At 36.8% G+C, this 25879-nt stretch overlaps 1 protein-coding gene across 5 annotated transcripts in view; it reads right to left on the bottom strand.

Annotated features, from left to right (window-relative positions):
* The window catches only part of LOC140157401 (uncharacterized), a 289061-nt gene that overhangs the window by 9041 nt on the left and 254141 nt on the right, over positions 1–25879 (bottom strand). For 2 of the 5 annotated variants that reach the window (XM_072180583.1, XM_072180587.1), the window contains 3 exons: positions 16404–17042; positions 11471–11649; positions 1313–1447 (listed from right to left, as the gene is read on the bottom strand). In XM_072180583.1, coding sequence (XP_072036684.1) covers positions 11526–11649; positions 16404–17042 — 763 coding nt within the window. In that variant the 3' untranslated portion in view covers positions 1313–1447; positions 11471–11525. Of the gene's footprint in view, positions 1–1312; positions 1448–11470; positions 11650–16403; positions 17043–25879 lie in introns of those variants that run through there. The other 3 variants (XM_072180584.1, XM_072180585.1, XM_072180586.1) reach the window with 2 other exon arrangements.

The following is a 25879-nucleotide window of genomic DNA, read 5'->3' as shown; positions in this document are numbered from 1 at the left end:
TTTTCTGTTTCAACTTGATATGGAATGGGAACAATGGTAAGGTTCCATTCCTGCACCCTTTTAAAAGACCTCTCGTCTGTTACAAACAAAGAAACCATCCCATGCCCTTCTGCTGTTGATGAGGTTTCTACATCTTCCTCCTCCTCAATTGCACCATTCCGATCTTTGCCATCTTTTGTCTCCTCTTGGTAGCTACTGCTGTTCTTTCCCTCATTCTTCTTAGATATCAAGTCAAGCAAAGGAACTATCAAACTGGTAGGGTTACCTAACAAAGGAATACTGCCTTCAGCCATGACAGGAGCAGGAGGTCCTGTTTCCGCATCCAACATAGCAAGATCAACTTGTCTTGTTACACCTTTATTAACAGTCTTGGTAAATCTTGGTTCTAAACCATCTGGGACCATTTTCCTCTGCTGTATTTGATCTCGAATGACAACAAAGAATGGCTCAAAGCTCCCTTGTGATCTTCCTACACTGGGTAGATTACCTTCACACATTACTGGAGGAGGATGCAATGGAGATTGACTACCGGTAGCTTCCAGTGGTGATGCTTGCTTCCTCTCGCCATCATCTTTATCTTGGTGTTCCTTTTCATATTCTAGTAAAGCTTCCACTAGTCTATCCAAGTCTGACCTCTCGTCATCACCATCCAACAATATCACATAAGCTTGCCTTAGCCACCCTGACATGTTGCCAATCACTAGAATATTGCCATCAATTGTGACAGGTGGATCAGGATATAAACTCACCTGACCATCTACTTCATCTAACCCAACATGAGTCCTTGACCGGACTAATATCCTTGAAACAGGAGGCTCAATGCCATCTACGGCATCCTCACCAGTATTTTCTAATTCTGTTTCCACTTGATATGGAATTGGAACTATGGTAACATTCCATTCCTGCTCCCTTTTAAAAGACCCCTCGTCTGTTACAAACAAAGAAACTGACCCATACCCTTCTACTGTTGTTGACTCCCCAGCCCCTTCACCATTAGTGCTTGTGCTTACAGAGGTGCTCTCATGACTAGTGTTAGCCACCTGATGTACGCCACCTGTTGGAGAGGTAGGGATTTGGGAATGGGGTTCAGCAGGGATGTTAGTATCACCGGGGCTCCCATTGCCAACCTGTGTGCTAGGACTGGATTGCTGTGGATGGTAGTAATAGCTAGTATGATACAAAGCATTAACAATGACATTAGTGTCAAAATTTATATTCCAATTTCCTTTGTTGTAAGTAGGAGTAGGCGGATCAATTTCAACTGGAACAATTTTACCATTAGTATACATATAGATGTACTTCTTAGGTGCAGCAGAGGCAAAGGTTTTACTGTGCTCTTTGGAGGGTTGTGAGTATGAGTCTATGGGATATTTCTGGAGAGTAGGGATAGGGGAGTCAATCCCACTGTCATAGGCTCTGACTGAAATATTAGGATCTTGGAGTGAGTCTATGAAGAAAAAAAACAGAGGGAAAAACAATTAACTTATTATATAATATCTCAAATCACATTTCACTTAAAATTATTTGCAATATTGCACAAGAAATTATATTTTCATCACATATTTTGTTGATGACTTCAAATAAAATTAGAGAATGCTATCATTCCTGACCTTCTGGTAAATATTTTGCATGGAAAAATGGCAAACAATATCTTGTCTATAGGAGGAATGTCAAATTCTCAAATATGCTTTGGGCTATGCCAGCTGAAATCCTAGCACCCCCTATGGAAGACATGCTCTTAATCTCCCACACATAAAGTGTAGATTTTACATGGGTTACCTAAATGGACAATTATGTGGAAGATTCCGTAGGGGGTGTATGGATTTCAAAAGGAATAGCTTAATGCCAAGTTCTCAAACATGCATTACAATATAAACATACACTCAGTGCCTTAAAGCCATAATGTGTGCTCTACACCGACGCCCTCAATTTGTCTTAAATTCTACTTTTTGCATGATTGTAATGCCCAATGGTATACTAAAATACCATGTGTCAAATTTGAAACATACCGAATTGTTTGTAATAAACGCTCCCCCTCTAATAGGCCTAAACGCCCCCCTCCAATTTTTGTGTGAAAAATTGACAAAAATGCAAACATTTCCATGCCATATCGTGTAGGTAAGCTTAAAACTTGCATCAGTAATGGCAGTCACGATCGCTAAATTGCATGGAAAAAACCTATTTTGACTCAACTCCCATCCATTCATTGCCTAATTATGGTAAAATTTCACTAATTCCATGCACTTACAGGTGTAATTTTGTTGTATTTCCCACTAAATTGTAATTTTCAGTGGGCGCCGCCATCTTGTATGGTCGTAAATCCCTCCTTTTAACAGGAGCACCATCGGGAAATTGAACCCGATTTTTAAGCTTTTTTCACTGACAATTCACTTCCAATAAACGCCCCCCATTTGGAAAAATGCAACGCCCCCGGGGCGTTTATTACAAACAATATGGTATTAACAAATAAATGCAAAATGTTTTTGTTCCTTTAACAAACAATTGTATGTCAATAAAAATAGAAATATGCATATAAGCATGATAGGGACAATAACAACAATTTCCAGTGACCACTTAGAATGCTTTAATTTCTAAAGCTTTTGAAGTTCTGAAGCTTTTGAAGTTCTGAAGTTTTTTTCCTACTCAAGCTCCAAAGTCCCCCAAAAGTCAATAAATGGGCTATGCCAGTTGAAATCCATACAAACCCTATGGAAGACATGACCTTAATCTAGCTTCCACAGGGGTGTAGATTTCAAATGGTGTCACTTGTTTAGGTTACCTCATTTAAAATTCACCCTCCCTGTGTGGAAGATTATAGTCGCATCTTCCATAGGGGGTGTAAGGATTTCAAATGGAATAACCCATTTTATAGCAGACTACACTAAATGGGTGACTCCATTTGAAATCTACACCCCCTGTGTGGGAGATTAAGGTCATGTATTCCATAGGGGGTGTAAGGATTTCAACTGGAATAACCCATTTTATAGCAGACGACACTGAATGGGTGACTCCATTTGAAATCTACACCCCCTGTGTGGGAGATTAAGGTCATGTATTCCATAGGGGGTGTAAGGATTTCAACTGGAATACCCCATTTTATAGCAGACTACACTGAATGGGTGGCTCCATTTGAAATCTAATATCAAATTGTGGGTTTGGCACTCATTCCTTGTCTAGCCTAAACCAACAACTATAACTTCCCTGGATCTCTAACTCCAAGGGACTCACTAATACATATCTCACATGACATAATGATCAATATAACAACACAAGTAATAAGCCATATTGCCAATTCAAGCAAGAATCAGAAAATATTCATGTATAGCTGCCATTTGAAATATCAATTGGACCATAATGCATCATTGAGTTGCATTGCCTATGAAGCAGCTATTATTTTCCATGGTTACTGCTTCTCTGCACAAGGATACCAGTAAATTATGAACCTAATTCTCTAACTTCCTGTTAACGGGTGTCAAATTGTAAGAACCAAATCAAATTCATTTTTCACAAATTCAAAATTATGCATTTTCATATTTCTAGTATCTTACAGACATGCAGATATGCTCAAACAAGCTGAACTCCGTTTAGGGTATTCCTGAGACCGACCTTGCCAATTTGACCCAATTAAGCAATAACCAATCAAAATATATCTATGTGTAACAGTCGATTGTAAAGTGTTAAACTAATTAGATATCTAATAGCATCCACTCAGCTCATGTGAAACGTTGTTTAATCATATCTCTAATGGTCCATGGACATATTAACCTTTTTCTTCTCATCTCCTTCACACACAACTTATTTTCCACTTCACATATTGCGTAATATGCTGCATTTAACATCTTAAAACTGTCAAACTTGACCAATTTTTTTTATTAGCTATGCTTGAAAGCCGTACAATGTTAACATTTGTTTCATTAATTACTAGATGCCATTAATGTACTCATGAAATAAACTATAGGCCTACTCAACACGATGTTACTGAGAGTGATACATCTACACTAAAATATCCTTAGTTTTTCCTCCTTTTGACTCTCTAAATGTGCTATTATGTGGAAGTGGTAAATCTACAGTACACCAGGGATATCAGACAACTATCCGTGGTTTTTCCTTTTACTCTCTAAATGTGCTATTTTTCTGCTATTAATTTTTTACACTGACAATTTTCAATATTTTTAAATCTGTTTTTATTGTGCTAATTTCATTTCTTTTTATTTTATACTTTTGCAAATAATTAACATGTTTCCTTGGTTATAACTTTGTTAAAGCTGACTCTCTAAATAGTGACAATCACTCCATGATAGATCAATCCTTTAGGAGTAACAATTCACTTTAGGTGGAAATTTTCTCTTATTAGAGTGGATTTGTGTAAATTCCCACTCACTGAAGTAAACACTCTTTCAGAGTATGTGGTTCACAGCATTGTGAGATTTTTGCAATATTTCTCAAACATGTTGTTTTTGTGTGTGTGAAATTTAGAAAAAAACATATCTGCATTTAATTCAATTAGGCCTATAAAATATGTATGACACACATGACACCAGGATTCAAGTTGACTATACATTCCACACACACAATAGACCTTTTCAAATCGAAGTTTTCCGAAGTCTGTTATATGGATGACCCTGCTTACAATTCCAGGGCATCGACACTAACGCAAACTTTTGAACGCAACTATATGAAGTCTGAACACAAATCTGTGTGAAAGACAGTCAAAAATTGGTTATGGTTTGTGTAATAGATTGATATTTATATTGCGAAGACCGCACGAAGACCAAATCAAATGTGCCGCAGATGACAAACATTTGTATTTTTCTTTCTTTTACTGTCACATTGTGAAGTGCCAAATAGTGGAAGTGTTAGTTCAATACCTTTAGAAAATATTTCTCTGCGATGACTCAAGTTGATTTTGGCTAAATACATTGTATTTTTACTCAAAAAGGTATGTGGTTCCGCTTGATTCATTGTGCACCAATTTGACCCCCTAGCTTACTAAATAAATACTGTTGTTTTTCCGATCTTGATTTGAAAAGGTCTATAGGTGACGTCACAGTCGTAAACAATCTTGGTCAAGAAAAATCTAACAATGCTTAGAGATGCTACCTCATCTCCCATTACCGTATTCAAATACTATCATCATCCTACTGTATTTGTCTATACACAATGAAAAGATCAAGTCAATCCCTTTTTGATGAGACTGCGTGTCAATTCCAACTGTTGACTCTAGTTTCTAGCGAAGATAACAAGCCCTTGTTATATGTTCAATCAAAAAAATTTCTACTCTTGGCGAGTCAATGCACATCTCATTAGGCATGGCTTCAAACAAGAGCATTCACTCAAAGTGCTGGCGTACACACACGTTTATAGGTGCCGCATAGATGCTCACATAAAACTCCCTGACAGTAAAAATAATAGAGCTATAGTCGGTCTCATCTCAAGTTGAGAGTAATGCCATGTTGGATTTCACAGTGGCAGATTTGAAGTACTTATTTAATCGTGCGGCTTATATACACAGGTAGAAGGGCGATTTGTCCGTGCACTGGCGACGCAACAGTGTAAACGCACTGATTAGAAGCTGCAACTGCAAAATCCAACATGGCATTTCTTTCAATTTAAGAGGTATGAAAGACTCTCAACCACCTGTTACAAACAAAATCTTTCTTTTTTTAAATCTGTATCTGAAATGTCAAAATTATACTTTGAAATTTGTCTTTCATCTTTTGATTTGCATCTGTCATGAGGCGATACCATTATTGTACTCTATATTCTTAGTCAGTGGCTGTAGTTTAGCTTATAAGCACTGAATTTCATTAGTTCCTGCGTTGGAGGATATGGTTCGCATCATTACACAACACGCTTGTCGAGGTGCGCACTAGCTGCGCGTTATAAGCGTAGTACGTAATATGCCATACAGTACGCGCAACTGAATTTGTAAACAGGTTTCGTTCATTTTAGAATAAGGGGAGTTTTCATGGCCTAAGTTTAGTTCATTTATTTTTTCCTAAATAAAACAAACAAAATAATAACTACTGGACTAAGAATGAGAATAAACGATATGAATATTTGTTTTTACTATCCTCTGCCTATGATAGATGACAGGCAGGTCCAATATTTTTATCGTAGCGGATACTATTCAAATTTCCTATTGTTTATTATCTAAATATTGGATAACATATACAGTAAAATCAAATTTACATTCAATTTCAAATGTTCCTTTATAAAGGGCTCATATTATATACACAGCTATAACAAATATGCATGTGTGATGATTTCAACAAGAGCATGATAACAAGATCAAATTCAATTTCATATTTCAATTTTCTCTCGTATACGTAAGATTTATGTGCAGACTTCACTCTTCATTATGTCATGCTTCATACCACAGCACAACTTACACACTTCCCATGATGCAATTCAAAAGTGTTGTCATGCACCAGTGTTTCAATTACCACTATATTTCCACTGAGCTGGCTAGTCAGCTTGTAAACACATTGCATTTTGGGAAGGGTTTCAATCATGTTCTGGTTTCATCCCAATGGCTTGATAAATCTTCCAAACCTGGCTTGTCATCATTTGGGTCTGAAATTTGATGCTCTCTAATTTGTCAAATCCCGACAAGGGATCAAAACTATTATAGCGGGCCTTAAGGGATAATTGTCTTGTGTCCTTTATAGGAAACCTATCAATATAGACTTATCCGACAGATATATGTGTGCAATATATAGCTAGCAGTTTTGAAGAACACTAGAAATGTGATTTGCCCGTGTAATAATATTTTTTAATTAAATATAAGAAATCACAAAGCCTTGTACTTCTGTGGCAGAAAATGTAAAGAGGACGGAAAAGGCTGCAGCTTACCCCACCCCACCCTCAGATTAAAAAGGAAACCACAAAATAGGATGTAAAAAAACCCACACGTGTGATACTGATACCATATGAATAGTATGGAATCTGATACCATACTGAATTGGTACCCCACACACACCAAGATAAGTCATTTTAAGACCAAGACAAATATAAAAGTTGAAAATAAACATACCACTGTCAGCATGAAGGGTTAAATCTTGTTTATATTTTTGTAATTTTAATGAAAAATTAAGTCTTTCTACATTGTTTAGTTTTTCTACTTCTTCCTCTTCATATTTTTCTTCTGCCAATTTATCCTTCCCATGTTGGGCATGCTGCTTGTCCTTCTTAATTAATTAGGGCTTCTAGCCAGCCCTTGCAAAAATATAGGAATAATAAAGGAACATTTTAAATGAAAATATAGGACAAATAATTATAGGACATTGGACGGAAGTCAAATAAAATGGGTACTTGGTATTAGAGACCAGTAACTGTTGTTAAAGGTGAAATGTCTCAAATATATATTTTGGAATTTTTGCATGATGTGTGCATCATTTTGGACTGGGACGTCTATAAATAATATACTAGGCCAGTGAAATCTGCTGAAAATTTATGACAAATGCAAGGGTGTAGCAAGAATCTCGGGCCCATGATATGGAGCAGTGTGGGGTCCTTTATTTTTAGCCCTATCCCTAACCCACTTCATTTTTGCTTTTGCTCATGGCCCCTGAACCCTCAGGCCCCTGGACTTAGTCCACCCTGCCCACCCACTTGAAAAATAGGAACTATTCGCTGTCAAAGTGACGTAATTAATCGGATTAACTATCATAGCAATGGATGAATACAATTTTGAATATATTACCATGCGACAACGTTCACACAGTACCTATGCATTGAACCATAGATGTCAAAGAAAGGCTGATCACTCGCACCTGTAAGATTAGTATTTTTGAAAAGAGCGGTATTGTATTCAATCTATACATGTGATGAGTGCAATCCGCTTGTAATGTAGGGTGATCTATTCAAAAATTGTATTCATCCATTGCTATGGTAGTTAATCCGATTATTACATCACTTCGACAGCGAATAGGGCAGCTTGAAGCCCTGTATTTTACAACCTATATTGTTTACTTCTTTGCCTCATTTGTTTATAATTTACACAAAATGAAAGTCTTTCTACATAATTTTTTTATTCAACTTCTTCCTATTTTCTTCTTTCTTCTTCCCATATTAATATGGATATTCCGCTGTAAGTCTTTCTATATTGCTTCATTTATTTTCTGTGGATATGTGCATGACACTGCATTATTTATGTGTATGATGGCGTACTGTGTGTATTGCTGCGTTATGTGTGCGGCGTTATCAGTGCATGAATTCATAGGCGATCATTAGCTATTGAAAATGGCCAAAAAAAGTTGTGTTTCCACTTTTTGAAGCCAATTCTGACCAATTTCAACCAAATATAGTTTATGTTACTCCCAGTGATCTTAGCTTTCTTCTCGTATATGTATTATTATGTTTAGATCAAAATAGAAAAAGCCTTTTGATGACAAACAAATATACAACATTCCCCTAACTATAGTAAGATGAGATTCAATGTCAAACAATTTTGCCCTCATAAAACACTTTTGTATCAACAGCCTTAGGTTGCAAGATGCACCAAGCATTTCAAATGTATTTACCCCTGGTACAGAGCCAAATATACCAGGCTAGAACAGCAATCTGCTTTTAAGGGTAGCTTATTGATTTCTACCTCATTCAGTACTTTAATCTCACATTCAAATTTATAACAACGTGCGTATCAGATTAAAATTATATCTCTGTTCTAAGATATCAATATTTGATTTGGGAGCTTCAAAAATATCAAAATACCAAAATCATTTTACAGGGTCTCCAATCTTCATTTCCAGAATTATCAAGGTCTACCTGATGATTCAGCAGCATAAACCATTAACCTATAATCTGGTTTTCATTTCATTATCAACCTTCCATATTTTAAACCAAACCACATAACTGTTTTGAACTTGTAACAATCATTTATCCATCACAACAAAATGTATTATTATACAGTAGCACACAGTGTAGTGTTTCATATGGCAATTCACCTCAAATTCTCTGGACACTGGTTTTGTCATGGCTTTACTAAGATAACTTACAACTAACATTTGTTGACTTTCTACATTTAATCTGTTCATTTCTCAAATATCACACATACTATAATCAACCAACCCACCTTTTTGACAAATTCATAAAAAAAACAAAAAACAATTAGAATTATTACCTTTTACGGCCACTAAACCTTTAAATGTAGCAGATAGGCGAGGTCTGCTTGTTTTCTGTAGACAAGAGGCAGTCTTCAGTGAACGGCTCTTTTCAGAGCCACCAAAAACCTTTAAAATTAGCAGATAGGTGAAATCTGCTTGTTCTCTGTTGACAATGGACATCAGTAGTCAAGGGGCGGCCTATGTGTCTCATTCTTAGGTACTTTGTCCTGAAGAAGTCAGAGCTACTCCTGACGAAAGCTTGATAGTTCTAAACTTATCTGACGGCAAACCCTCTAAATGTTATGAATTCCCGTTGTAAAAGCCTATCCAACAATCAATTTAGAATTATTACATTCAATTACAGAAATTATGTCAAATTGTGTCATGATCGTCATTGGTTTACTTTTACAGCTGGCCATATTATTCTTCAAGTACAATGTTGAGAAATCAATCTTCCCCCTTTCTATTCAAATAGAGAGATTTTGTATTACAGAATCCCATAATTATAACAACTGTCAGAACTATTTGGCACTTAGTCCCATCACTTCTTAAATCGCAACATTTTGCCAATAAAACTGTTCAGAAATTTTGAAATTAGAAACAAACATTATGAATGCTATAAATCATATTAAATTTTGAGAAAGTATACAAACAGGAATTAAGTCCACTTTTGACAAAAACCGTGAAAAATAGCGAGAAAATGACCAGAACGACCTTAAAACGTGCTGAAAATAACACAAATTGCCTACATCTGGACAACAAAAAAGCCTGAATGCAGACTGAAAACTTACATCCCGAATCAAATTTGACTAAATAATGCAAATGACTAATAGTATACCTGACATAGATTCTGAAGCTTTATCTTGAGGACCATGTTGGGCTATTCCCATTGAAATCCATACACCCCCAATGGGAGACATCACCTTAATCGTCAACACAAGGAGTGTGAATTTCAAATGAGACTACCTGAATGGGTGACTCCATGTGACATCTTTAACCCTTGTGTTGGAGATCAACCCCTGCTGTTTTTGATGTTGTGTTCCAATCTGTGTCTGTCATGTTGTTGCAATGAATTAACACTTAAGATTAAGACCATATCTTCCATAGGGTGTATGGATTTCAGTTGGAATAGCCATTTGTCTCTACTGATTCTGATTTTGTTAATGGTCATGGTAATATACATTTGGGGGTAAATAAATAAATACAATTAGCAGCAAGCAACCAGTAGCCCATGTATTACCATGCATATCACCACAAATACACACGGCAGAACAATTAAAGTACCAGTTATGTTTACCCCTAGTATATTGTGAACAAAGACAGATAAGTCATAATTAGAACAGCAGAATAAAGACACAATGATCTAAAATCCCAAAATAGATGCAAATTCAAAAGTTGCTGCTTACTGCATTGGATGCCTTAATGATTTGTACATGAAGTATTCTCAAACAAGATTACTATCACCATGCTTTCCATTGATTAAAATTAAAATAACATAAAAATGCAACATTTTTGTTACTTCCTTGGTTTTTCAATCACAGTTTCTTTTATTCTCAACAGATTTCAATAAATGAGGTCTTAAATCAGAGCTAAAGGGCACATGTATAATAATAATTGGCTGTTGGTTTAAATTGTGACATATTTGTTTTTGTTTAGGGTGGACATAACTGGTACCTGAATTCTTTTGCCGTCTGTATTTGTGTACATCCATATCAAAACGATGCACTTGTCGGGTGCTACATGTGTCTCATTTCACATTATAGCTCGGAATAAATACCAGGCTCATCTCCGAAGTGGAAGTCACTTCAAATCATCTCCAAGTCACATAGTTATGGAATGTTCTCTGTATTCCTAAACCATGTGACTTGGAATGATTTGAAGTGACCTCCACTTTGGAGATGAACCTGGTATTTATTCCAAGGTATTATGTCAATGAGACACATGTAGCAGCCGACAAGTGCATCGTTTTGATATGGATGTACACATTTATCAAACTGCACTCTACATAAGTCTAGAACCAAACATCAAATGTGAGCTTATCTCAAATTGGTTATGGAATTTGAACCTGTAGCTCCTGTGTCACTCAAATGACATACATAATTACTTGGCTACTTGTTATGTGACACTGCAGAGATTTGGAAGGTCACAGGTTCTGATCCTGGTAATAAGATCTGAACCAGTACCTCACAGATTAATCAACCTACCTTGTTCTTTGATGCTAATCACAGAATTAAAATCAGGAAACAATACTCAACCGCCATCTTGATAAACAACATGTTGAAGTGTGTCTAGTATCGCGCACAAGCACTGGTTCAAATACTATATAGTAATGGGATTTGAACCTGTAAGGTGAGGTAACCTACCTTGTTCTTCGATGGTAGGTTCTAATGAGGTTCGTACACGTCTCTTGTGGGCATACTAGGCAGGTGTTTCTTGACAGACACTCGGGTGAATCGGAATCCTGTGGACGCCCGTTGTGTCGTCTGGTTCGAAGTCGTCTGAATTGACATGTTCATGTTCAGATCCTGTACTACTGTGAATACTTTGGAGGAGAAAACAAGAAGAAAACATGTGTTGACGGATATTTGTATAAAGTCATGACCTTAATTTCCCAAACAGCGGGTGTAGATTTCAAATGGAATCACCCATTCAGGTTAACCCATTTGAAATTCACACTACCTGTGTGAAAGATTAATGCCATGTCTTCTATAGGGTGTATGGATTTCAACTGGAATAGCCTATTAGGCCGGTGGCATGGGTAGCTCTTACCAGGCAGGCCAACTCAATCTACCAGGGACAAATCAACCAAAATTGTGTATGTGCACCTTCATGTTGGCCCATTTGTCACAAAAGGTTGTTTTGATTATGGGCCAAATATTGCAAAATTGCAAATGTCTTAATGCCACAATATTGTTCTGATAGTCATTTCTGGGAGAGGCAAGTCAGAGGGCACAGACTTTATATACCACTGAATGTACCAGGCCAAAATGGGTACATTTTTTACCTTTATATCAACTGATACCTGCTACACCACTGGTTAATACCAGATGTCCATATATGACCACCCACCACAAATGGGCTGTAATGGTGTCATTTTCACTTGTGAGACATTGGACAAGCAAAGTCTCCTCAAAGTAAGCTTTAAAATGACATATTACATGTCCCCATTGCTTGTTAGCATGGTAGTAAAAACTATTTATAAAAATCTACCAACATTGCAGCCCTTTCCTGGTGAATGGTCTCTTATTAGAACTTACAAGTTACATGCTGCTCCAAAATTACAACTCTGTGGAATTTATGAGTGGAAATTTAAATCGATCATGCAATTTTTGCTGATGAATTTATTTTGTTTGTTCCTGTCAAGTGAATGGGATTGATATTCCTGTCACAATTGCTATGCCATGACATGCATATTGTAATATATGATTTGAATTTGGTTATTCCATGTCAAAAATGATGAAAACAACTGTGTGGTCATAATACAGTGGTAAAATGAAAGAAAACCCACAGGCCCGTAACCAGGATTTATTGGGGGGGCTGATTTTGAAAAAGTGGACCTTTTTTCCAAAATTTGGACCTTTTTGGACTAGGGGGTGGATTTTGACAAAGTGAACTTTTTCTAAAATTTGGACCTTTTTTGACCAAAAAGGCATGAACAACCCCAATTTTATCGCTCGCTACACACTTGCAAATGGGACTTTTGGGGTCCAAAAAGGGGACTTTTGGGGCATTGAGGGGAGGGGGTAGCAGCTTCCCCCAGCCCCCTCCCCCTCTGGTTATGATCCTGAAAACCCACTTATCTTGGCTGCTTAACTGTGGTATTCTATGTGGGATTTAATGCCTAAATTAAGATATTAATTCAAAATTGCTGTTGTCATACAGCACAATGAAGCACAATGAATTTGGCCGACTCCAATTAGTTTAAGTTGAGACATGTCTAAAACATCAGGTTTGACAAAAAGTAACCAAATTCGTCTTAAAATATAGTGCATTATGGCTTTAAGGTGCTCACATGCAAATAAGTAAGATAATGGTGCAACAGTTAGTATCATCAATTGGAAGTGCATTATCAGTATATCGGTTACTTGCACAGAATTAGAGAAGGAAAATCGGGATTCGATCGCCATTTTTATACAGGCATGGAGCAAAAATTGGGGTATTCGGTTTCCTCCGGAATGCACTCGAGGCATTCATTGCCATGCAAGCGCGATATGGATGATGGGCGCATTTGAGAGACGTACTTGATGCGACCTGCACGCGAGTACTAAGACGCTTCAGATGAGACGCAGAATTGTTTTAGTTCGTCTCCGCGCCCCGTCGGCAAGGACCTGAATACCCCCAATTTTCTCCCCATAGCTGACGGCACAATTGTATGTGGTGGTATAGGGAATCCTGGTTCTCCTTCTCTAATTCTGTGGTTACTTGCAATTTTTACTGCATTTATACCCCTGTTGAAAGTGTTCATTGATTCAACGGGATCACAACCAATTGTATTTCTATTAACAGGTGCCATTGTAGATTTGTAGTAGGCTGTAAATTGGAATTCGCCAGCGAAGTGGTTACATAACTCCCTGGTAACTGGATCACACATTTTTTGGAATTGGTAGTACATGCCATACACTTTGTGTTGCAATCATTTCGATAGTGGTGCGGACCATAAAAGCGTGATCCAGTTGACATGGTGATAATCTGATTACACGTAACACTTCGCTGGCGAATACCTTATCAATAAACACCCCTGGGGTGTAAGTTACATTTTTGAAAGGGGGCGTTTATCAGGTCTTTTTTACAATGATAGTTCCCAAAAAATGCTAGGTAAGCTTAAAATTCATGCCAAAATGACAAACTATGAACCTAGGATCAATAACTTTAGGTTCACTTTCAGGTTCACAATGTTATTTTCAGCAATTATCAATCATGGTAAGCTTATGTAACATGCTGTAAAGGGGGTGTTTATTAGAAGGGGAGGTATTCATTAGAGAGTGTTATGGAAGTTCTGCAAGATGGAAATCAGAACTTTGGAAATATGATTACCCCATGATCCTCCATCAATTATGTTACTGAATATATTGAAAACTATATAAATGGTTACTGATGTATTTCCCATACAAACGTTGGTGTTATTATCATAGGGCCCCCTTGGAGATCAGTACCAGTTACTGGACGGGCTACCCTGCAAAATCAGTCGCAACTTGGAAATATTAAATTTTCAGTTTCTTATAGGATGGTAAAAAACATTTACAAAGCTGGATTTTGCAGAAAACCCCATTGAAATTGAACAACCAGTTCCAAAGATATGGGCAATTAAAAAGTTTCCAATCAAGAGGAAACTAAAGTAAATATCAAACTTCAGGAGATCTGTAGACAAGGGGCAGTCTTCAGTGAACGACTCTTTTCAGAGCCACCAAAACCTTTAAAATTTGCAGATAGGCAAGATCAATTTGTTCTCTGTTGACAAGGGGCAGCCTTCAGTGAACGGTTCTTTTCAGAGCCATCAGTAGGCAAGGGGCAGCCTACATGTCTCATTCTTAGGTACTTTGTCCTGAAGAAGTCAGAACTACTCCTGATAAAAGCTTGACAGTTCTAAACTTGAACCCGCTAAAAACCCACTAATTGTTCAGGAGATCTGTTTTCTTGTTGATTTATCATAGGAAACTAATTGGGGGGTTTTACACTATAATCTGAACTACTGGGCTTACTTTTTTTTTAGTTTGAGTGGCACTATTTCAAGGATTTGTCAGTATGTTTGGAAATGTGCTTTAAGTTGAGTGGGGGTATATGTTGAACTCTTCCAATGAACCCATTGTTTCTCATGGTAATTACCAGCGTGTCCAGGATCTGTTCCTGCAGGGGGCTCAGAGGGGCTTTCAGAGTTATGCGGGGGGCTTAATGGCTAAAAACCCCCGGCTGATTTTAAATGATTTTTAACAAAGTGCGGGGCTTCAGCACCCAAAGCCCCCGACACGCCAATCGTAATATATGATGGCACAAGGAAAATTGTATGCTTGTAATCTCCCAAAACTGAAATCCATAAGATACACGTAACACAGGTGCCCACTACCAGTGACTGAACTGTGGAATATTGATGAAGGGTTGGAATGAAAGGTCAACATTAGTTCAATGGATGATGATGATGATGATGAAACATTGACACTGAAAATCACACTGAGAATCATCGGAATGAAAACTTAAGTAATACTGAAATTATTGTCTTGTCTTTCAGTACATTTTACAGTATTGTAATAGTGGCATTTGTCTGTTTTAATGATCAATGATACTGGGCAATAACTTTCATAAAATATATATCATTGGCTAGCACCTCTCATCGTGATTATCACTAATATACTGGATACTTGTCACCCAACATTTAATAGCAGTCAACACACAATCTAAGTATATATGTATGTTTCTACTGAAGCTTAAAAGGGTTGCGGTATGTACCGCAAGTACTGATATTATACCTTTTGGTATGTATCAGAAATACTGAAACCCTTTGGAAACCAGTTGGATGCTTCACTCCTTGTATTTCTACTGTGGAAAATACCCGATGTCACACTGTATGATCTATCATATGAGGTGGTTAAGGGTTGTCGGGTGACACCACCTTGCCTGGTGGCCACACCATATATTGCCCGGTGGCCACACCACACCGATCTGTTTCTACTGAGCACTTTAACCGGTAACATTCCAAACCAAACCACATCATCCGGCAACTTTTACCCAGTAAAAACACACACAAGTTGGTTAGACAATTTTCATTTTCTATACCTTAACCCCCTGAGCACTACCTGCCGATCTAATATTGCCTCTGATTGGTCAATTACGTGATATCTTCACCAATCAGAATGGAGCTTTGCAAATAATTGAATTTTTTTGCATGGTTTAATTATTCTAATAATGTTGCTGATTGATGCAATTGATAGTGAAAACTTCTTTTTGACCAATAGGCAGGTAGTTCTTATGAGGTTAATAAACAAAAAACTCATTGCAGTGGTAAGGCTGCCTTCTGTTTTGTACATTTTGAGTACTCTTTCCCGATTTCAGTTTGATTTTCAATGTCATATATAGTTTCTAGCATATATACTTCAGCTGTTTTATAGGATCATGTACATATGCTCCAATTATGTGCATAATGTGTCCATGTGCTGGTGCAAAAATGTGGGCAGATGACAGAAAAGGGAAAAGATCATAGCCAATCACCCAAGTGGTGCGGATCTGAAAAGAGGATATGAAATGTACACCATATTAGTATTGTCAGCCATGTTAACTCCACAGCACATCACACCTGACCTGTACCTGGCAAGGACCTGCATCTGTCTTGACCTTTGACCCCTTCCTGGTGGTGTCATCTGACCTTGGCTCTCTGTCTGAGACCACGTCCCCTGTTCGTGTGAGTACCTGCTATAAGAACTTTCAGATTCAGTGGTTATATCAGAGGATGAAGATGAGGAGGAGTACGATTCTGTATCAGCCCGGGGCACCTCCCATCTTGGGGATGGGTAACGATAACGCCCTGCCCCATGAATGGTATGTGGATACCGCTCTCTCTCATAACCATACCTTGAGGAGCGCTGGTGGGACTCATCATCGTGTAAGGAACTACGTTGACTCGATTCTGACGCATCGAGGCTGGCACCATTGTGTTGCGACCACCCGGAATCGCGGTCTGAGGCACTGTCTGCATGGTGTCGGTAGTTGCGTAGGTCTTTGGGATTGGAGTTGGTCCGCCGGTGGCGGACACGATGCTTGGTCCGTGGCGTTGACTCGGCGGAAGAGGAAGGTCGTAGGTCATCGATGGTGAGTTTTGGAGGATTGGACGGGTCTCCTTTGGCTTTGGCTAATGAGGCTTTAACGAGGTCACTGCCGAATAACGTCACTTTTTCCGCCACTTCCAACTTCTCGTAAAACCACTCTCCGGATTCAATCTTGATTTGCCTGCGATGTAAAAAGAAACAAACCAAACAATTTGTTACTTCTCGAATCAAGCACCAGATTTTCAACAATTCTATCAATAATTTCTCATTTGAACACTTTTACACAATATAATAAAAATGTCTCAAAGTTACTGCCGGGGGGCACTTAACACAAATGACCATAAGGGTATGTTCCCCCGGAATTAGCCCCTTTTTGGATTTTGACCAAAATCGAGCTCCGACAGACCCTTGATTTTGATAATTTCAGCTCTAAAAGACCCCAAAATTGCTCTTTCATCATATTTCTGTTTTTTTTCCTAAGAAATTTTCAACCAAAAAGCCAAGAAAGACACTTGATTTTGACTGTTCGGAGCTCCTAATTTTACTTGTTCGCCACTCCAAAACACCCCCTTTTACCGGTACGCCATCACCTCCCAAAGACCCACCACCTCATAATTCATACCCACCCAAAATTTTTGATGTGCCCTCCTCCCTCCCGGTTACTGCTGCATCTAGTATAATAAGCAGATCTTTAAAATTAAACAAGAGAAACAACAAGGTGGAACGCCAAGTTTTTCCACATTAAAAAATAAATAAAATGGTACCTTGTGTTCTATTAGAAGCTAGATACACAGCTGGGTACTTTTATTATAGAATTTTTAGTAACCGGTATGTTTAGTCAAAATTGCCAATGATTCAACATGATTTGCACAAAAATGGAAAACAGGTAGGTTTAAACAGTTATTTTTGATACAGCCTGTATTATGTGAATAATAGAAGACAAAAATGGACTGCATGCTTGAATTAGCTGTATCGTGATATGGATTTTCACGACTTCCGACGGACTCACTCTGCATGATCATATATGCCGACTAGCTCTCTATATTCAGAGATTCAGGTGATCATTTTTGATATATGATATACCTGGGTCAATTTAGGATTCTCTATCATAGTAATTGTGCTGTTGGTGTTAGGAACAATTGGCAATTAACTACTGTGCAATTTTTCTTATAAATGGGTGAATTTAAATTTTCATTGAAAATATCTCTTGGTTGCCCGCTTGGTTGTCCGATTTAAGCTATTTGCTGTTATAATAAAATATGATGTGTAGAAAAAACACCATGGCAGGTATGACACTCACTCAATTGAGGTTTGTTGAATCAAAGAGACCCGACTCAGTCATGTTTAAATGTGTTGCTCATTTAGACAACTTAAGGGGGTACTACACCCATGTGGTAAATTTGTGACTATTTTGCATTTTTCTCAAAATAATTACACACTGGTAACAAAAGTTATGTACATTATTGGGGCAAGGAATCCAATTACTACACTGAAATTTCAGTGACTCAAGACAAGCGGTTCAGTATATATGATAGGAAACGAGGTACATCCTAGTGGTACCTTATTTCTGATCATAAATAACAAACCGCTTGTCTTGGGTCATTGAAATTCCAGAGTAGTAATTGGATTCCTTGCCCCTATAATATACATAACTTTTGTTACCACTGTGTTATTAGTTTTTGAGAAAAATGCAAAAATAGTCACAAAATTTATCTGGGGGTGTAGTACCACCTTAAGCTATTTGCTGTTATAATAAAATATGATATGTAGAAAAAACACCATGGCAGGTATGACACTCACTCAATGAGGAATCAAAGAGAACCGACTCAGTCATGTTTATGTGTTGCTCATTTAGACAACTTAATGTGCCTCCGGATTATTTCGCTATGTGCCCAGCAAACATTGATTCAAAGCGTGTTGTTGTTTGTGTGCCAAAATGTGCACTAAGTGCTGCATACACAAACCTATGAAATGCTCAAGCTTAAGGTAGTACTACACCCCTCGATAAATTTGTGTCTATTTTTGCATTTTTCTCAAAAACTAATAACACCCTGGTAACAAAAGTTATATATATTATAGGGGCAAGGAATCCAATTACTACACTGGAATTTCAGTGACCCAAGTCAAGCGGTTTGTTATTTATGATAAGAAATAAGGTACCGCTATGATGTACCTCGTTTCCTATCATATTAACCGCTTGTCTTGAGTCACTGAAATTTCAGTGAAGTAATTGGATTCCTTGCCCCAATACTATACATAACTTTTGTTACCAGTGTGTTACTATTTTTGAGAAAAATGCAAAAATAGTCACAAATTTACCACAGGAGTGTAGTACCCCCTTATGACACAAATTTTTGGGTCACTGCTGATAAATGTAGGGATATTGAGGTACATTATCTGCCCTCCAAAAGCAGGGAACAGGACATTTACTTTATGTAGGGAATGGAATAAACTTCCCATCACAATAAGACAATCCCCCTGGGACAATCCTCTTCCATCACAAGTTTTAAAAAGTCGATTAAGATCTATCTTTTTCTGTGATGTGTTTCCGCTGATTTCCTTTGTTGACCTGTATATTTTATGACTTGTATTATGTAAATTTAAAGTTTGTACGCTATAACATTATTTATTTAAGGCTTTTGCTTTGTGTACCTTAAAATGTTTTTATTTCTACTTTGTAAGCGCTAAGAGCTTGTCATAAGGAACAGCGCACCAAAAGATTTCTGTTCTATTATGTTATGGCAGTTGTATGGTGCAATAAATTGAGTCCATATTCTTTGCATAATAATATCTTTGCACTCGGTGTACTGCGCTAGTTTCCAAGCTAAAATATAGAAGAAATGTTCAAGTCACTGTGATTTCAATTATTTATCATTAAAGTTTAATTAAAATAGAATGCGACCATGAGGAGTACTGCCCTTTGCATCACAATGTGTTTTCATCCCTTGAGCCTCATTTATTCTGTACTACTCAATTGAATTTCAAATGTGTAGGATAATTAACAATTGAATTTCAAATGTGTAGGACTTAAAAGTGTGGCTATTACATTAAGAACCTAGATTGTCAACCAATGTGACCATTACTAGGTCTACCCCATGCTAAAATTGCAATCATACGACAACATCTATAAAATGATTTATAATTAATTGTTAAAATAAATAAACCATTGCAGTGCACTGCACTTTGTCTCTTTCAGCTACTCCATCAATTCACTGCGGTGACAATTTTATCAGGCATTGGTGCATAAAATAGCAATTACAGCAAAACCATTCGCTTCCATAAATATCCATTTGGCGATTTCACATCTCAAGCAATAACACAATAAGCTTATCTAGGTCTATCTAGTACAGCATTCAATAGGACTGGTTAACCCCATGAGAACTACCTGCCGATTGGCCAAAAGAAGTTTTCATTATCAATTGGCCCAATCAGCAACATTGTTAGAATAATTTCACCACACAAAAAAAATTTGGGTGAATTATTTGCAAAGCTCCATTCTGATTGGTGATTTATAAAGTGAAAATATCATGTAATTGACCAATCAGAGGCAATGTTAGATCGGTAGGTAGTGCTCAGGGGGTTAATTTGCACACTGTTAGCAGGCCATCTATCACAACATCACATCTCATTAATGCCAGCAATGTTAAGTACAACATTTTCTGATTTCACAAAGCATCGCTATATGTATTGTAAACTCTCTCCCAAAAAAGTTCAAACCTCAAAGTGAAAGCAAATGTGACATGATCAAGGGGAATGAGTCACATATCGGCAATTTTCAATTAGAAGTTTTTTACATCATTTTCTGACAGTTTATGCTACATTTTGATACAAACCCCATCAAAATCAGACATCTGGTTACCGACTTAACAGTTTTTGCCAATAACTCAAAAACAATATTAGCGACATCCGACTTATTCCCCTTGATCATGTCACAAATGTGAGTCCAGAATGCAAAAATGCAAGATATGATTATGTGCGTAATTCACATCATGTGATGCGACACAAATTTGCATGTAGGTCCAAACACATTCAAGTAGCAAATGTAATATAAACAAATCAAAGATTGACAGTTGAAATTATTTTGGTATTTTGCTGCAATAAAAGCAAACATTTTTGGTGCAAAAAGATGCAAATTAAGACCATGCACAAGAAAAGTATAATGGGTGTGATTCAAAGCTTGTGAAATATCCTGAAAATAGTAAAAAATCCAGAATAACAGTGTGAAATTGGGCAAAAATAACCTAAAACGGGCTGAAAAACAATAAAATTGCGTAAATTTTGGCCACAAAAAATCCAGGCAAATCACACTCTGAGTCCATTTAAAAAAATAAGATGTTTAATAATTTCTCAAGAGTTCACTTTTGACAACATTCTGCTTTTGTGACAAAATAACTAAAAAAATATGCAAGAGAAAAGTAAATTTGTTGCACTATCGTTTAGAGCACATCAAAGTCTAGGGAATGTTTCCCATTTTTTTCAAAATATTCTACCATTATTTGCAATTTTTGGCAGTATATAGTGACAAATAATTTTTTCACATGTTTTTTCAATAACTTTTAATTTTGCTCTTTCCTTAGGTTTCAGATCATTGCTTCTTTAGTTATCCACCAATTTCAACAAATGAGGTCTTATATCAGAGCTAAAGAGTACAGCTATTGGCTGCTTGTTTAATATTGACATATTTGTCTTTGTTTAGGATATACAGGGGTGAACATAACTGGCACCTTATTTTTTTGCACACTGTATAATATATATGGGTTTGGCACTTATAATGCATTGCAATTCTTGTGAAATCAACCTAACATTCAATCAGGCAAAAGTAGGCAATTTTGAAAATTGAGTTATAATTTATTCATTAACCAAACATACGTCTGCTGAATGCCTTTCATCTATCCTCTAATAGCTTGCATGGTTACAAAGTTAGCAGCTTGACTTGTACCAATTTATATGCATCTCTCTATTTCCTCCCACACCACATTTCGCCAAAATACATTCTAGAAACGCTTGCTGTTAGAATAAGAAAAATTTTAATGCTAATTTATTGCACATTCTAGGGAAGCGTGGTTACCTTTTTAAAATAACCGAGTGAGAGGGTTTTCAAGAAAATATTTTTCCTGTCAAAACTGAAGCATCCTCTGCATAAAAGAAAATATGAATATTAACTGCACATCATATATAACGATTCGTGATACCCAATTGTGGCACATTTGATGTCGTTTAAGAAGCAGAGAATTTTATTTCAATTTTATATACATAAAATATTTTTTAATTGAGCAAAAATAAGGATAGAAAAACGTTGAAAATCCTATGTGAATATTACATTAGACCCGCAAAAGATTACTGTTTCGCTTTTTATGGTAATCTAATCTTTTATTTCCTGAAAAAACATTTGGGGTCTAAAATGGAATTTTATGTAATTGATAAAAACATCGAACGTGATACAAGAAAATGGTAGGTTTTCCTCTATAGTATTTTACTGACCATGGAAATGTACTGAGACACAAGCACGTGTCAAAATCGATATAATGTATTGTCCATACAGACGCCCAGTTATCACTGTTTATTATTGGATTTTTTTGTATAAAACACGCAGTTAACTTAATTGAGCGCTAATAATACACATAAATGTTTTTAGGCAAATAAAATTCCAAAATATGGTACGTTTTCTGCCTTTGCTTGTCACGTGGTAGGCCTATGTTGAAGTTGCGATTATACCTTCAAATAAGTTTCAAATGAATTCCAAGAAGACAAATGGCCGAGTGGTCTAAGGCGCTGGGTTCATAGTGTATCCAAAGCAGTCCGCCGCTGCCGTGAGTTCGAACCCCGCCTCCGCCAAACTTTAATGAAGTAAATTTAAAATTGAAATTTTACTTTTAAAAAATTTCATATTGGGGAAATGTGACTGGCAGAATTTATGTATGGCGTGGAGTGGTGTGATTTCCTCCCTTTATCTCAATTGGGCTATTCCAGTTGAAATCCATCCACCCCTTGTGGAAGACATTACCTTAATCTTCCACACAGGGAATGTAAATTCCAAATGGGTTACATGAATGGGTGATTCCATTTGAAAACTACTCTCTCTGTGTGGGAGATAAAGGTAATGTCTCCCCCACAAGGGGTGCATGGATTTCAACCAGAATAGCCCATTTCACAACTGACTTGTTTGGATCAGATCATGTCACAAATAGGCCATAGGCCATGCGTCTCTACGGCCCTTGGTTTTCCACTTTCGTTGTCCACTCTTGGGCAGAACATGAAAACACAACAAATCAACAGTAAAGATATGTCTGAATTAATATCCAAAAAGTTCCCACGTTTTACTTTGCTCATTTAGGAGTTATTTGGGGTTAAAAATGGGTTTTTCGTGATTTTTTTCCATTTTTGCCCAAAAATGTCAAATATTAAAATAGCTGTAACTTTAAAAATAAATTGAGTAGAAATTTCATTTCTATTGTAGATGTTACATGTCATATGGATTTCCAACACTGGTGAATAAAAATGTCAAAGCACAACTCTAAAATATTAAAAAATGGCAAAAACCATATATTTTTGTGCTATTTTGGCCATTTTGACCTAAAATGTAATTTTGCAGGGAAAAAAATAAATATATATTTTCTTGATTTAAAAAAATATGTCAATATATCAACCTAGTTATTCTGAACAAAAAAAGTTAATGATGGTGAATGTCTGTGACCTATAGTTTTTGATCTATGGCCCTTTCAAATTCACATATGGACTAAAATAGCATGTTTTTGTTCAATATTTCCAATATTACCCCAAAAATGGTCCTTTATGGCCATTTTAACCAACTCGTTAGTTTTTGGAAAGTGGGAACTTCACTTAATAATATGAGCATGTAATTGTACTTAAATGTTAAGCTATTTCAAGATCCACTAGTATGCCCGCTACCGTGGTAGCAGCAATTTTATCTACTTTCAATGCAGTAAAATGATGACTAAAATGATTTTGCTGCATTGAAAGTAGTAAAATTGACGATATAATTGCTTCTGCCATGGAAACCGGGCTACCAGTGTATCTACAACTAGCTTAAAATGAAAGTACTATAATATATCCATAATATATGTGAAGTTCCCACTTTCCAAACACTGAAAATGTTGTTAAAATTACAAAAAAGTACCATTTTCAGCCTAATATTGGAAAAATTGACAAAAACATGCTATTTTAGTCCATGTGTGAATTTGAAAGTGCCATAGATCAAAAACTATAGGTCACAGACATTCACCATCATTAACTTTTTTGTTCAGAATAACTAGGTTGATATAATGACATATTTTTTTAAATCAAGAAAATATATATATTTTTTTTTTTTTCCCATGCAAAAATTACATTTTTAGGTCAAAAATGGCCAAAATAGCACAAAAATATGGTTTTTGCCATTTTTTTTATATTTTAGAGTTGTGCTTTGACATTTTTATTCACCAGAGTTGGAAATCCATATGACATGTAAAATCTACAATAGAAATGAAATTTCTACTCAATTTATTTTTAAAGTTACAGCTATTTTAATATTTGACATTTTTGGGCAAAAATGGAAAAAATCACTTAAAAACTCATTTTTAACCCCAAATAACTCCTAAATGAGCAAAGTAAAACGTGGGAACTTTTTGGATATTAATTCAGACATATATTTACTCTTGATTTGTTATGTTTTCATGTTCTGCCCAAGAGTGGACTACGGAAGTGAAAGATAAATGCCCATGTCTCATAGTCTAAAATATAGAATCCACACTAGAAAATGTAGTAACCAAGCAGACGACACAACAGCAATCCTGACTGTTATCTTCAGTAGATAGAATCCACACTAGAAAATGTAGTAACCAAGCAGACGACACAACAGCAATCCTGAATGTTATCTTCAGTAGATAGAATCCACACTAGTAAATGTAGTAACCAAGCAGACGACACAACAGCAATCCTGACTGTTATCTTCAGTAGATAGAATCCACACTGGTAAATGTAGTAACCAAGCAGACGACACAACAGCAATCCTGACTGTTATCTTCAGTAGATAGAATCCACACTGGTAAATGTAGTAACCAAGCAGACGACACAACAGCAATCCTGACTGTTATCTTCAGTAGATAGAATCCACACTAGTAAATGTAGTAACCAAGCAGACGACACAACAGCAATCCTGACTGTTATCTTCAGTAGATAGAATCCACACTAGTAAATGTAGTAACCAAGCAGACGACACAACAGCAATCCTGGCAGTTATCTTCAGTAGATAGAATCCACACTGGTAAATGTAGTAACCAAGCAGACGACACAACAGCAATCCTGACTGTTATCTTCAGTAGATAGAATCCACACTGGTAAATGTAGTAACCAAGCAGCGACACAACAGCAATCCTGGCTGTTATCTTCAGTAGATAGAATCCACACTAGTAAATGTAGTAACCAAGCAGACGACACAACAGCAATCCTGACTGTTATCTTCAGTAGATAGAATCCACACTAGTAAATGTAGTAACCAAGCAGACGACACAACAGCAATCCTGGCAGTTATCTTCAGTAGATAGAATCCACACTAGTACATGTAGTAACCAAGCAGACGACACAACAGCAATCCTGACTGTTATCTTCAGTAGATAGAATCCACACTGGTAAATGTAGTAACCAAGCAGACGACACAACAGCAATCCTGAATGTTATCTTCAGTAGATAGAATCCACACTGGTAAATGTAGTAACCAAGCAGACGACACAACAGCAATCCTGACTGTTATCTTCAGTAGATAGAATCCACACTAGTAAATGTAGTAACCAAGCAGGCGACACAACAGCAATCCTGGCAGTTATCTTCAGTAGATAGAATCCACACTAGTACATGTAGTAACCAAGCAGACGACACAACAGCAATCCTGACTGTTATCTTCAGTAGATAGAATCCACACTGGTAAATGTAGTAACCAAGCAGACGACACAACAGCAATCCTGGCAGTTATCTTCAGTAGATAGAATCCACACTAGTACATGTAGTAACCAAGCAGACGAC

The sequence above is a fragment of the Amphiura filiformis genome, chromosome 7 (assembly GCF_039555335.1).
Source record: "Amphiura filiformis chromosome 7, Afil_fr2py, whole genome shotgun sequence".
NCBI lineage: Eukaryota > Metazoa > Echinodermata > Ophiuroidea > Amphilepidida > Amphiuridae > Amphiura > Amphiura filiformis.
This window is presented reverse-complemented; position numbering and strand designations above follow the sequence as displayed.